The 14,807-nt window shown below is 34.8% G+C and overlaps 1 protein-coding gene across 1 annotated transcript in view; it reads left to right on the top strand.

The window, feature by feature from the left end:
• The window catches only part of ASXL3 (ASXL transcriptional regulator 3), a 161,012-nt gene that overhangs the window by 76,930 nt on the left and 69,275 nt on the right, over positions 1–14,807 (top strand). Inside the window, 3 exon segments of the mRNA XM_039843753.1 lie at positions 3,448–3,569; positions 11,959–12,076; positions 13,022–13,141. Coding sequence (XP_039699687.1) covers positions 3,448–3,569; positions 11,959–12,076; positions 13,022–13,141 — 360 coding nt within the window.

The raw sequence follows: 14,807 nt of genomic DNA, 5'->3' as shown, positions 1-14,807 counted from the left end.
TGAACATGCATAATCGAACTACTTGGTGTTTTTAGATTCAGCCATCCTCATCATATTCATGGCAAAAGAATGAACAATGCTACACATATGCCCATGTTAAGATGTCTATATTGTCAAGACACACACACGTGCACGCATGTGCACACGCAAGCACACTGTTTGGAGTCTATGGATTCATTATATTATACTCCACCCATTTTCTTCTTGATTTCTTTTCATTGAAAATAACTGGGGTTTTATTCTTTCTTTTTTATTTTACATTAATTAATTAATTTTCACGGTGACATTGGTTAACGAAATCCAATAAGTTTCAGCTACACACTTTAACAGTAAGGCATACATATATTTACACTGTGTGTTCACCTCCCATAGTTAGATTTCTTTCTGTCACCACATATTTGACCCCCTTTACCCCAGCTACCTACCCCCACCTTCAAAAATAAGTGTTTTTAACCCAAAGGAACACTAACTTATAGATTTTTTTCTTTTACACTTTCTTCTAGAGTCTATAAATTTTTTTTTTTTTATCAGAGGTAACTAATTAGTAAACAGTGGTTTGACTCAGAGAAATAGGACTAAATTCCAGAAATAGAGATTAGGGAGGAAAACGACTATGTAGGAAAGGAATTCTCATAATGCATCAGTTGGGTCTAGGATAGAATGGAAGATAAAGCAAAATAGAGTTGGGTTAAAGGAAAAGAAATCACCTTAAGGAAAAAAAAAAACCATAGTATTTCTTGATGCTGTTTCAGTTTTATTATCCTGCCCTCTATCTGAAGCTCTGGACTTTAAATTGAAAAAAAAACCTTACTTTTGGAAACACTGTGTGTAAATACATGTGAATCACTATTAATATGGTACAATAGTGAATTTAAACCAAAATATGCAGCATGTATGGTGATACTGAAATATAGATATCATGATACCCAACGATTTCCTAAGTCAGAGAGAAATAGAGCAAGTTGTAAGTAAGATATCTAGTGTCCTCAAGAAGGACCACTGATTAGAGACTGCTTATTGTGGCAGTTAGAAAATATAAGGGAATGAGGCTTTAATTAAATATACAGTGATTCAGTGTTTGTTGTTTTTTGATCCTGCTGCGTTGAAGTTAACCTTGAAACACTTATGAATAAAACCATTTCCTAAGAAAACTGGAAAATACGTTTAGATGCCCAGTAGGCAGAAACACTCTCATATTTTTCATAAATTCCATAAAATCCATTTACTGCATTTGGTTATCCTTTGTAACCAATAAGTTTCCATTTTTTCTAGGTGGAAATACTCCTCTATGCATGTGAAAGTAATAAAACATATTTGCTAATGCACTGGCTGGGCTTACATCACATCTGTTTAGGTCTGTTAAAATAGGATCATATATCCCATCTGCCACTTTACTCTTGCCCCCTCCCCAGTTTGTCACACTTCATAGAGACTTCAGGACATTGAAACGGCCATCCATGTAGTCAGTATAAAAATAAATTAACTTTTATAATATAAACCGATGATTGGTTCTAATATTTCTTGATAAGTAAGCTTTGGCAAAGTGTTGCAAAGTACTCTAGTGATCATTTTAAGGAGAGAAGCCTGAGAGCCATGGTTTATGCAAGTAGTGTTATAAAATGTTTCTTAACTAGGACATTTAGACTGAAGGGAAAATATATTGTATCAAATAGAAAAAACTCACCTGATCTTTAATTCAAGGACATCTCTCACTATATCCATGGGCAAATCCTTTTGCTCTTTCAACCATAGCATTTCCTGGGCCAATCGTTCTTACCCATAATTCTTAATTTTTTCATGTCAGAGACTAAATGACTTGTTCTCTGTGCTCTTACTGACTTCCTGTTTCAGTACTGCCAGCATGATGCAAGTGAATCAGACTTCTTTAGTCACTGAATTTTCAGCATCAGTTCTTGGCTTTAAGGCCAGATATTTTAAGTGGAAAATTATAGGCCTGGCCTTGGATCCCAGCTCTACTGTTTCATTGGCTGTGTGACCATGGACAAGTTATCGAGCCTTTCTGAGCTCTAGTTTTCTCTTTCCAATATGGAGATAGTAATTTTCCATCTTGCAAGAAAGCTGTGAGAATGAAATGAGATTACATATGTACAATGCTCGGCATTAATAACTAACAATTATTTTATTTTCCAAAACGTGTTCATTTTGGTTTCCTGATTACATTGTATTAAAACAAAACTTGATTAACTTTTTTTTCCAAACATTCTCTTTCAAAAACCACATTTTCATTTCTAGGCAATATGTGCTTAAGTCTATCTAAAGCAGCTTGACTGTTCTTAACACTGTGCACATCCATATGCTTCTATTTTTTAATAGAATAATTTTTACTACACTTTTTTTTTCTTTTTCTAAACTCAAGTTAGGATCTTCCCGAGTTACTGTTCCTTGGAAATTTTCTTGGATTAGGGTTAAACCTGGTGCCCTTAAAAAGTCATATTTTGAGCTTTTACAATATGTGCTCAAGTTATTTTCTTCCATCTAATTTCCTTTTACCTCCTGCTTTTGACATATGCCTCCATTTTGCCACAAATCATAGTGCTTCCTCACTTTGGTTTTCCAAGTAACTCCTCCTTTAGTGTGCACAGAAAAGAGCCTGCATTTGCATTCCTGCCAAAGCCACTCCAGTATAAACCTAGTTTCTCTGGTGAAATGAGGTCACATTCCAGGAGGACCAGAAGAAGTGTTCTGGTTCCACCAGCAGGTTTCATAGAGCCATGCAGTTATCCATGTCAATAAGACAGTGGTTCATCTAAAAAAACAGTCTTTTCTAAGAAAATGTCTTCTGTAGAATAGGCAGCAGAAAAAATTTGACTCTACTACAAATGGCCAGATTATATTGTATATCTGCAGAGGGCTCCATTTTCTTGAAAATAATTATTTTAAATTGACTGACAACCAGCATCTCGGATTTTATTTTTTTCTTCTCCATGCTATGTGACTTGGCCCATAGGAGAGGATGAACATGCCCCAGTAGGCCATGGATTGTACAGAACAAGGGCTGTTAAACAGAAGAATCATGATACCTCTGAGGTTGATAGATTTAAGACAACTTCTTAATTTAGATTATTTCTTCAGAATACTATATGCATTGCCCCATCTCCATATTCAAATTTGGAAAGTATTTGCTGACTTCCAACTCTTGAAGCAGATATTGTGCTTTATTTTATGTCTGTACAATAGCCCTATGACATAGAAATTATCATCAATTAGTGGGTAAGGAAATGGAGACTTGGAGAGGTTAAATGTAACTGTGGCCACACAGTTATTAAATGATCCCTTCTTTCAAATCAAGAGACTTCTTTTCACTGTGCTATTTTGCTTTATTTTAGGTATCCATTTTCAAGTGGAGAAAAGCTCCGAGTTAATTACAGTGGATATAAAAAAAGAGGAATTCAAATTAGTAATATCATTATCTCTCTGTGTTTCTAGTTTGTGCAAAGCAGGTAACTGATGAAGCATCTTCCACTCGAGATTCAAGCCTTACTAACACAGCAGTGCAAAGCAAGTTAGTGTCTTCCTTTCAGCAACACACCAAAAAGGCTCTTAAACAGGTAAGATAGTTGGCACTCGTTCTTTGTCCTTTGGTCCTACCTACTTAAGTTAATGGGTGTTATGCAGAGAAAGTAAAATAAAAAGAACATAGCAATCAGAAGGCAATAGAAATGTCCTGAATTAAACCGCTTTCGTAATATTCAGCACAATAATTTTAATCTATTCTAAAAACTGGAAAAGGCTTGTTTGAGAACTTTAGGGTAGAATAGAAGAGGGAAAATGTGCTTGGAAACATAATAAAAACTTGTATTAAGATTTGTGTGCGTGTGATTTATAGTAAACATTGAGTTCATAAATGCATTGCATGTTTTGAAAATAGTGTCTATATTTATGGTCTCGTGTTTATCTGGTAGTTGATATAAAAATAAACAGATAACTTATTTCTCATTACTGAGATACATTAAGTTACAAATAAGAAAAACAGTAATTGTGGCTTATTTAGATCTAGAATATTGATCAGCAAGTGTTGTTTGGTACCGAGTGGAGGTTAACTTTGAAGTATCATCTTGAAATTACATAAGCATTCTTGACCGATGTGTCCCTCTCTGGAGATGGTGGTGGGACGTAATGATTATAGAGTTGGACTTTGGGCTCTCAAATACCCTAGTTTCAGTCCTTGCTACTCAGTGCATAACTCTGGGGAGGCTACATTTTTCCTCTGGATCTTAAATTTCTTTTCTAGGAAATGTGGAAAATAATAATACCTTTCACATGGGAATGATCTGAGAATTAAGTGAGGTGTGAGGTGATACATTGAAAGCATGTGGTAGAGTGAGTGTGTGGCACGTAATTGTCAAAAAAAAGTTGGCTTCCGCCGCCACACTGGCAAATGCCAATTTGTGCAGGGAAGAGAAGGAAGAGATGCTAAAGGTAGATGGGGACAATGCACGATGGTAACAATAATGTCAGTAAATGGAAGGCTCACATATTTAACCCTGAATCCATGGATTTCCCTTGTGTAACTGCTTTGCTCTTAGGTTTTTATTTGGATCCTTCTTTGACAATCTCCTCTGCCTCTCTCCTTGCTGATCATTTGCAAATCTAGCATCATTCTAGTGATATAGTATGTATAACAAGGAAAGAGAAACCACATTTTAAAATAAAGTCAAAATTTTCTTTAAAAGTTCCACCAACCTGTAACGCTTCTTAATATTCACATCCAGTCTCTTAGAATGTCTCTGCCTACTTCTTCTCTACTTCATGCAAGAAAACTTAGGAAAGAAACAAAACGTTTTTGTACTGAACTATGTTACTTCCTTATTCTGTATTAATTATTGAAATTGCAGTATTTTCATTCATTGGGATTATATTTATGGTATAACAATGTTTCATCCTACATAGGTCAAATAATCTTTGCCATTTATATTATTGCTCTTGTGAAAATGTTTTAGACACCAAAGAATAAAATTCAATGTTGAGATCCCTTTTTAATTGCTAAAATAAAGGGTGGGAGTCTAGGAAAGGCTTATTCAGGCAGCAAATAGGATGCTCCAATAAAATACTAACCAGGATAGAACAGAAGATACAAAACTGGACAGTGGTAGTCATAACATTTAAGAAACATAGTTGTGATCATAAATGAGACTCATACTTCCAAAGGGCAGTGATTTAGAAAATGTGCACACCATGAAATCTTGCTGTATATGAACGTAAAGATAAATATTCACATCTCTGAATTGTCATGTGTCATTTTTTACTTTCTCCATTTTGGTTTCATATCATTTAAACATTTTTAACAATTATGAAAACATTACACAACTTTGAGTTAGTGGTTTTTTGTTTTGTTTTATTGTAGAGCATGTGTTCATGGGAAGTGCCTCTTACTCGCTTAGGATCTAAGCCTTGTTTTAAGAAATCTGTTCCGAAAACTTAATGTCCTTAAAGAGTTATTTATAAATTTTATAAAACTTCCTATTGTTTAACCCAGTAACAAATTAGTTACCAGGAGAATATGGCACACTATGTATATAGCAGATATGCTAATGTTTGATTAATAATCAAATTCATATTGGAAATACATTTAGAAGGAAAGCTGTTCTTGCAGAATTTTGCTCAGATTCCCTGTAATTGCTGAATTTAAGACAGCATTTCAAAAATTGAACATGAAGCATTTTAAATTGTAGCAGCCTCAGCAAATCTGCAGCTTTCTTTTAGATAGTTGAATAGCCATGTAGAATTCTTTGTAAGTCTATATATCCATATATATCCATATATATGTGTATATGTGTGCATTCTGTGTTTTTGAATGTTTCGTGTGTATATTTACATGTATAAATCATAATTTTATGAACATAGGGCCGGCTGAATGACCCTATTAATAATTGTATTATCTGACACTTATTCTTCTGATTTTAGACATTATGCCCTGCATTTTACTGGTACTATGCCATGTGTCCTCATACAAATTCTTTAAGGTATGTACTAGTATCCCTGTTTTTCAAATGAGGAACCTAAGGCCCAGAGAAGTTAGATAACTCGCCCAAGATTGTCCAGTAAGTCTTGGAGATGACATTTGATGCCAGAATCATAGCTTCAGATACTGCCATCTTAACTAATGCTTTCTTTCAGCATATGATATGTAATAGGATAGGTGAAATTTTACATTATCCAAGGAAATTTAATTTTTGAGTATTTGTATAGAGTAAAGAAAGCAAAACAGGATAATCATTAAGAATATTACTTTCAAACACAGACTGTTTATGTTCAATATCAGCACATATTAATGGTAACTACTCAAAAAATATTAGCTTTTATCATTTTACTAGAAGTGTTTTGTGTGAGTCAGTAGGGCTTTGGTAGTTCAACTATACATTGGCCAGTGCAGATTCTTAGAAAGAAGTAGGTAAAAAAAAACAGAAACAAATTCCAATAGCTTTATAAGCATAAGGATAGTGAAAAATAATAATTCAAAACAAACGTCCATACAAAATAAGCCAGACATATTTCCCAGACTGGGGCCTCCACCCCAACCTAGACCATGTTGCTATAGAGAATGGGTCCTCTCTGCAGTACTGTTGGCTGCAGTGTATTTATAGGCTAGACAGTAAAGGGACTGTAATGCCCCTTGGCTATTGATATAATTTTCATTCTTTCTAAGTACTTGGGTCCCTTCTCCTTTCTAATCATCAAAATGTTAGTTAACACCATTTGTTGAGTGTAATTGCATGATTAATATATTGTTATTTCAGTAGATTTTTTTTTTCTGAATAAGCATATTCAGAATAAGCATATGTAGAAGCTTTTGGAGAATAGCAAATTGCTGATTATTATCTTGTTCCCTGTCTTCTTTCTGCCTTGGTATTTTAGTTGTAATGATCCTAAAAAGTATAGAATGATTAGATTTTGGATTTTAAAGAAGGATAATTAAGAAAGATTAAATTTTGGAAGTTTTTAAATAGCAGAATCAAATGAAAGTTTTAAGAAGGATGAGGTCTGTTACGGGAGGTAACATGGCACAGAACAGAACCTTTCTATGTTTCTGTTGGTTTATTTTTCTTCATTATTTAGGGTGGTAGAATTTATTCGCAAAGTTGCACATCCTTTTTCCTCTTCGTATCACAAAGCAGATATATTCTTGGTATTTTGCTTTAGCTTTATATGTTTGACCACTACTGTGAAATTCCAAAGGTTATGTTGCATGATAGCAGTTTGTGAATGTGGGCGCTGACATTTAGCGTCCTAGCAACAATGCAAGTTGTTGGTGCCTGACACCGCCAGCTGTTCTGTGTGTGTGTGTGTGTGTGTGTGTGTGTGTGTGTGTGTGTGTGTGTGTGTGTTTGCAATTATTTTAGCATTCACAGCATGCGATATCTTCAGATTTTTTAGTGAAGTGCTTGTTGCATTCAGTGCATTCTTCAGTTACATTATTGGTGGTGTTTATTAAAATAAAGCAGGCATTACTTGCTTATGTAAATTCCAAGATAACACAGAAGCCTCTGATTTTAGGTTTTATTTTATTTTTCATTAGGGTGGAAATGAGGATCATTTAATACTTGTAGAGTTATCTGGTGAGCTTTCTGTTTTAAAAAAATGTTTATATAAAGATTTTTTATTTTGTCTCTCTTTACAAGAAAGTATCGCGATTCAGGGCTAGAGAAAAACATGCTGAGTCAGCACCTCTTGATTTCTTTCTTTTCCCTTAGACCCAGAATTATTATTGATGTATGATATGATCTTTACTTTTCCTAGACTGGTTTAGCTCTGTTGTGTTTGTTTCCTTTAAAAACTAAGTTTATTTCCAATTTTAAGCCTGTAAATGTTCATACTGATGGTACCTGGAAGTATTAAACTTCACAAGTTTAATGTTCTCCGTGTAGCTTGGACATGACGACATTATACACGTGGGCAGCTCAAAGGTACATTCTTTCATAGCAGACTGTATTTATATTTGCCATCTACTTATTTATTTGGGGGTTTAAAAATTTATTTTTTGAGGGGGGGTAACTTTTTATTTAGGTTTTGATATTGCTTCTTTCTAGATTTGAAATTATAGGATTTACAGTTGTTCAGTAAGCTATTCCATTAGCATTCCAATGTATAGCTGAGGCCTGAGTAGTTAGAAGTGCTTCATTGATATCATCCTCCTAAAATGAATCAAGACTAATATAGTAAGACTTATTGCATAAAATCAATGTCAAAATAAAACCATGTTGCAGATTAATCAACAGGATCCCAGGGCCAATTGAGACCTTTAGTGCGGAATAGAAAAAAGCCACCCTCACCCCAAACTGTCACCACAACAAAAAAGTTTTCCCCTTTCATGGTACCCTTGTGCAGAACAAACCTTCCATGACCAACTAAAGTGGCCTTCCTAATTCTATTTTCTTAATCTACTATCTGGATTTATATTTTCTGGGTTGTGGATACCCAAGCTTAGTGACAAGTTAAATTGCATTTACCTTCTATTACATTTGTAATATAATATAAAATAGGAATTTTTTTGTTTTCTTGGAATTTTAGCTAAAGTTCAAAGTTGAGGACAGTGGGATACAAGTGTGCCCTTTAGTGAAGAAAGGTGCTAGACACAGCTTCAAAGGACTTACTGAAAGAAGGCCAGATGGCCACTGACCATCTCCCAAGAGCCTATATAGAAACAGCACTGTGGATTTCCTATTTAAAACAGCTTAACCAACAGTATAATCTCTGTTCTACTAGGACATTTACCCAAGTAATTTACTCTGCATCACGCAGCTTGTTAAGTGTTCCAGTGACTCTACAACCTCATCCTTAATCATTGCACCACATAGTGATTAAGACAGCTCTGAAACAGCCCGTCTGCCTGCAGGTCAGCACATTAGAGGAGGGGGATTTTACCGCCTCTCTTCGGCAGTGGTCAGGCTCATTTATTTAGGGAGGTGAGGAGCACTGGGACTATTGCTTAGTAGGTGTCAAAGATTGGTGCCTTTGGGCCTACTTTGGCTCAGAATCATCTTGATTGTGTCTGGCATGTGTTTAGAAACAGGAAAACTCACTAAAAATCCAGTTGTGTTGGTTCTTTTGAGTCATTACTGCCCCTTCCATTGGGGTGTATGTGTTCCCACTCACTTCAGCCTCCCTCGTCATTGTCTTATCCCAGCCATGTGGTCCAAAAAGCATTGCACATATTTTGAAGGAATTGTGAGGAAACAAGCAGTATCCATGTGAGGAGTCAGTGCATACATAGTTGCTGAAATAGTTACATAATCACAACAACAAAACATGAATAGCTAGCTTCTTTACTTGCTGGGCGCGAGCCCTACAACAGAGACCAGGAATATAAGAACTATATAAACATGTATGATAGTGTTAGGCAGCGTTCACTATATGACCCACCTCTTGGACGAGACAGATACTAGAGTTCTCTTGTTTGGAGCCGGTACAAACTATCCCAAACACCTCAGTTGAATCAGCATTGTTTTCCCCCATCCGTCTATGTCCTGACTTGCTTGGAGGATATCCTGGGTGTCCAGGGTCAAATAAATCCAGCTTTCCAGAAAGTGGATTGGAATCTTCAAGTAGCCTAAAGTGACTCAGCCAAAAACGACAGCAGATCTGGTAAATACAATCAAGATGCTGCTTCTGATAAGCTGGATTCTGATGTTCCTCAGAGTTTACCTACTAGCCTGCTGCTTTACTACTGTGACTAGCATCATAGTAAACAGACTTTCCAATGTCTGCTTATTTGCCCCTAGAAAACTTATTTGAGGTCAAATATAATGCTTGTTTTTCAGAGGTAACAAAAAAGTATATATATTTTTTGTACACTTAAAACAGTCATTTTTTTTTTTGTATGGCGAGCATTTAGTATTGGTCACCTGCAGGTACATAGTGTTGCATTTCAGTATTTTTAAAAATGTTCTATTAAGAAACGTTGTTCGAATGATTGACTAGGAAATCCATTTCAGAAAAAAATCACTGAAATGGACTCATAGGATAGCATTCCTTTTTTCTTACCTTGGTTCCATCTCGACTGTTTAAAATTCGAAATAGCTCTGAGTTTTATTATTATTGTATTATTATTATTCCTGTCATGGTTTCTTTTTATCCAACTACTAATTTTTCTACAGTAGAGTCTTCTCAGCTTTAAAAATTGAGTATGAAAATTTTATTACTTATTATTTACCACAAATACTATAAAAAGACATACCATCTTTGACTTTATGATTCCAGCTTTTAGTCTTATTACTTCATCTTTTTTTTAACCAACATTTTCCAAAATACACTTCTCCACCCTGACATAAAATGAATATTTTTTAAATGCCTATTTGGATTGCCAAGGGAAATAGTTGAAATCAATGATATATAGACTCCTAAAAACTTGTCACTCTTTGTATAGGTTTTATTGTCTTGTGAAGTCTTACATAGTGGGCAAAGATGGACTTAATTATAACTTAAGACACCATGTTGCTATGTTCTCTTTTATTATTGGATTGATAGGTTGATGTCTAGAGAGATTTATGCAATTATGTATACACCTTGATGGAAGAAAGAGCAAATGTCTTAAATATTTTATAGCACACATGCTTTCATTAAATGTATTATTGACAGCAAGCTAAAGGTGAGGAAGACAGAGGATGACATCTTATTCATTTTTGTATTTCTTGTCCACCCTCAGTGCCTGGTACTTTAAGAAAGCTCAGTAAATCTAAGAATTGAAAGGAAAATGTCCTATCTTATAAGCAACAGAATCATTTGTAATAGATTTCCCAAGCCATTTACTTTCCGCTGTGGTTTTAAATCTCATCTGAATATGCCTTTTCTCATTTAAATGGTATTCAGTGTTTCACTTCTATAATTATTTGATTGCTAAATCTTTGATCAACAAGTTAGACATTCAGCTAATACCCTTTGCAAATAAAATGTGATCATTTCTGACTAATATACCGTCAGTGCATTTCAGGAGATTGTGAATATTGGTCAAAGATCATTAATCAAGTAACTGAGATATTATAAAATTGGTAGAAATTATGCAGAAACCAGGAATGAAAAGGTTTGAGGCTCTCTGTGGTCAGCCTTTTAACCTTTTGAGGAATTATAACATTCCTATAACTATGAATTTAATGTCTCTTTAGTTTCGTGTGCTTAAGACCCTTTTTATTACAGGTAATTTTTGGCATAAAGCGATCAGCTAGATAAGCTGTATTTCAGAACTTTTAAATGTCTTTTATTACATTATCACCATCGTGGTTGATTCATTTATGAAACACAAAGCACTCCCATTTGGAGAGATTTATTCTCTTATCGGTTTTTTTTTTTTTCCTGGATTTGCCAGAACACCGTAATGTTCGTGTTCTGAAGGTTAATGCCCAAAGTCAAGCAGACAGAAGCCAAGTGCTGCAAGGTTTCCAAGATTAGGACTGATTCCCTTCACAGAAATAAATGATTCCTGCCATGTTCAGTGATTTTGTGCAGCGCTCCCCACGGCCGAGTGAGTGCATCAATACTGTAGTCCTTACCTGCTGTACATACTGATGACACTCGGTGTTAACTTGATTGACTGAGCAGTGCACTGGAGAGGACGCACCTGCTAGAGAAGTGCAGACACATATATTTTTATCCTGGTCTCGAAACATTTATTTTACATTTATTTTACTTGGGAGTCATGGTTTCAAATTCCATGGGCTTTCAAGCCACACTGCTAAGGTAGAACAAACCTGTAAGTGCTGCTTTGTTTTCAGCATTATACCAAAAATGGTCTCAGATTTATACCCTTTGCCAAAGCCTGATTTTATGCTTTTGAGGGAAAATGACATGAAGGTGACTATTAAGAATCCTGACAAATTAGTAACTGTGGAATTTAAGTCTCTTAAGAGGTTCTATCTAATGATGGGCAAATGGATCATTTAATTCAATTCTGAGAAATCATTTTGGCTATGTTTTTATGTTATATTTTATTATCGTGTTTTATAGGCTTTGAGGCAGCAGCAGAAAAGAAGAAATGGAGTCTCAATGATGGTAAACAAGACTGTTCCTCGCGTTGTTTTGACACCATTAAAAGTGTCTGATGAGCAGTCGGATTCGCCTTCAGGTAAAGAGCTAAAATATGGTATGCTTGGCCAGTTTTTTCCCGAAGGAAACTTCCTCACTGAGAGAGATGTCATGAATTCTCTCTGCAACCGAATGATATTTCCACGTGAGCTTTTGTTTATTTTATACCCTTGACTCAGTGATTCAAAAAAAAAAAAAATAGGGTATTTCACTCTTAAAAAAATGCACCAGTTCACTCATCATCAAGGACTTTATTTGTCAATAGGCATAAGAAGATGTGTGGGGCTGCTAGGTGGATTTATTTTGTTATTGCTTTGGCTTTTGTTTCGATGTTGAACTTTAGTGATGGACCACACGCTGATGTGTAATGCCTTCAAAAGCAGTTCTCCTGTGAGTGTGAATTTGTTTTTCAGTCCTCTGCTGCAAAATCAAGAATCCCTTATTAGTTTTTGTGTTCTGGCAACATTCTTCTCACCTCAGTGCAGCCCTGACCTTTTATAATTTACCTTCTGTCACTTTATCAGCTTTGTGCCATTCTGTTTATTATAGACTGATATTTGCATTTTCTGTTCCTATTTCAACATAAAGTTATTTATAAAGGTATGATCTCTGTCTCCCTTTAAGCCTCTCTTCTTCCTTCATCTTTCTGTCTCTGTCTCGCATTGTCTCTAAATGATATAGTACCGTTGAAGCTTATTCGTGTATTTTTACAGAAGATCTGAGTGTTTCTTTTAAAAGCTATCAGATCAGTGAACGTGTTTTTGACTCCACTATTAGGCCATCTGTTCTTGCTTTTTGTTCTGTTTGATTGATTTATTGGGCTTTTCTCTTTGTATCTAGTAGAGGAATCAGATTGTGGCCAAAGGTACTGAATTAACTTTTAGAAAAGGAGATTTTATCTACAGTTTTTAAAAACAATTTTAGATTTATCTTTTCAAGGACAGCAAGAGGAAGATAATGACATAATAACTATTTCCTTTTTTAGGATCCGAATCTAAAAATGGTGAAGCAGACAGTTCAGATAAAGAAATGAAACATGGGCAAAAATCTCCCACTGGAAAACAAACAAGTCAGCACTTAAAACGATTAAAAAAGTCTGGTTTAGGTGAGTGTTCAGTAGACTATGACATTTCACATTTTATAGATTTATATCTTTTTGAATGAAATTATAGTAAATCTCAGAACATTTTTTAATGGTTAAACAAAAAAAAATTTAATCTTTCCAATTTATCTAAACCAAAAAGGGTGCTAAGTAAGGAAACATAGTTATAAAGGAATGCTCTGAAGCATTAAGATTAGTAAATTGTGAATATTGCTTAAATATTGCTAAATTTGTAAATGACATTATCAGATGAAGCAGAGGCTAATGATGAGAGATTTAAAATGACATATGTGTTTAAGTAATCATCTGTCAAGTCATGATTCTGTCTAATGTGCAATATTTTGTTTGTGCAACTGGATTTCACTTTACTGGAATATACTTTATTGGGGGAAAATGCAATTTGTATAGCGTTCATTAAACTGGAGAGTACATTGTAGTTGGGGTCCACTGTGGTAAAACTCTTCCTTGCTTTTCATCTGTGCTGCTTGAAATATTCAGTAATGCTTGTCTGAAAAAAGTGTAAAATTGCTGAGAAGTGTGAGAGACACAGTCCATGGGTCTTGTTAAGTCAGCACCAGGTTTTCTTGTGAAGATTTCCATTCTGATAACTTTTCATCAGGAACTTTGTGGCAGCACACTGAGGGAAAAAGGCATATGAGAATTAAAAAGATGAAAATAAATGTATCCTGGGACGAACATTGCAATTCTCTACTGAATATGCCTTGTTGGATGTCTGGACGTAATGGCTTCATTTCTCTCTCTCAGTTATTTTACCTCTGAGTACGGTAATGATAATGACCTGGATCATTGTAACATTTTGTAAAATGGTTGATAGAAACTACAAGTTTATTGACCTGAACTTTATTACTGGTTCTGCCACTTATTTTCTTGGCAACTTAGGGTAGTTCTTATTTATAGAACTTATCTGTTTATAAAATTCAAGCGAGATTTTGACCCATTTATTTTAATTTTTTAGTAAAGGCTTATTGATTGCCTACTGTATACCAAGAATTTTGCTAAATCCTAGGAACATGTTTTCAATAAAAAGTCTTTGATTAGGATTTATATATTCTTAGATAAGATCTCTTTGTGGAAGCACAAATTATTTTCGTTTTAAATTCTTAAATGTGGCATAGTCACCTCATTTGCATTATTTCCAAGACTAAATAATTTTATAGTTTTGTGTAGCTCAAAATGTACGAGAGTGTGTTTGTGTATAACCACATTTACACATATACTGATATATTTTTTTCTACTAGCCTTTTGGATGTTGTAAAGTAAGTATTTTAATATGGGAAGCTTCTGAAATAGAAAACTGTAATGAGAGAATGATATGTAAAGAATGTCCTAAAAAATGCTATGTTATGATACCCTAAGTAATTTAAAAGTCAGTGACCTTCAGTTAAAAATAGTCTGCTACCAGCCTCTGTAAAGTCAATGTCATAGCATGAATTTAAGAAAATTGAAGGCACAGAGCCCTCTCTATTTAATTACTTAGCTGACATCAGGACTGGAAGTCAACAAGAGTGTATACTAGGTAATCAAGACCTTCTCAGGCACTCGGGTCTTCAGTCAGGATCTCTTGAAATCTAATTGTTACTGAGAAGTCTTGCATGCCAGTAAATGTCTTACATGTTAAAAATTGTATCATCAGAGTATTTTATCTGAC

Source organism: Pteropus medius, unplaced genomic scaffold (assembly GCF_902729225.1).
Source record: "Pteropus medius unplaced genomic scaffold, Ma_sr-lr_union100, whole genome shotgun sequence".
Lineage (NCBI taxonomy): Eukaryota > Metazoa > Chordata > Mammalia > Chiroptera > Pteropodidae > Pteropus > Pteropus medius.
Note: the sequence above shows the minus strand (reverse complement) of the source record. Positions and strands in the feature narration are given on the sequence as shown.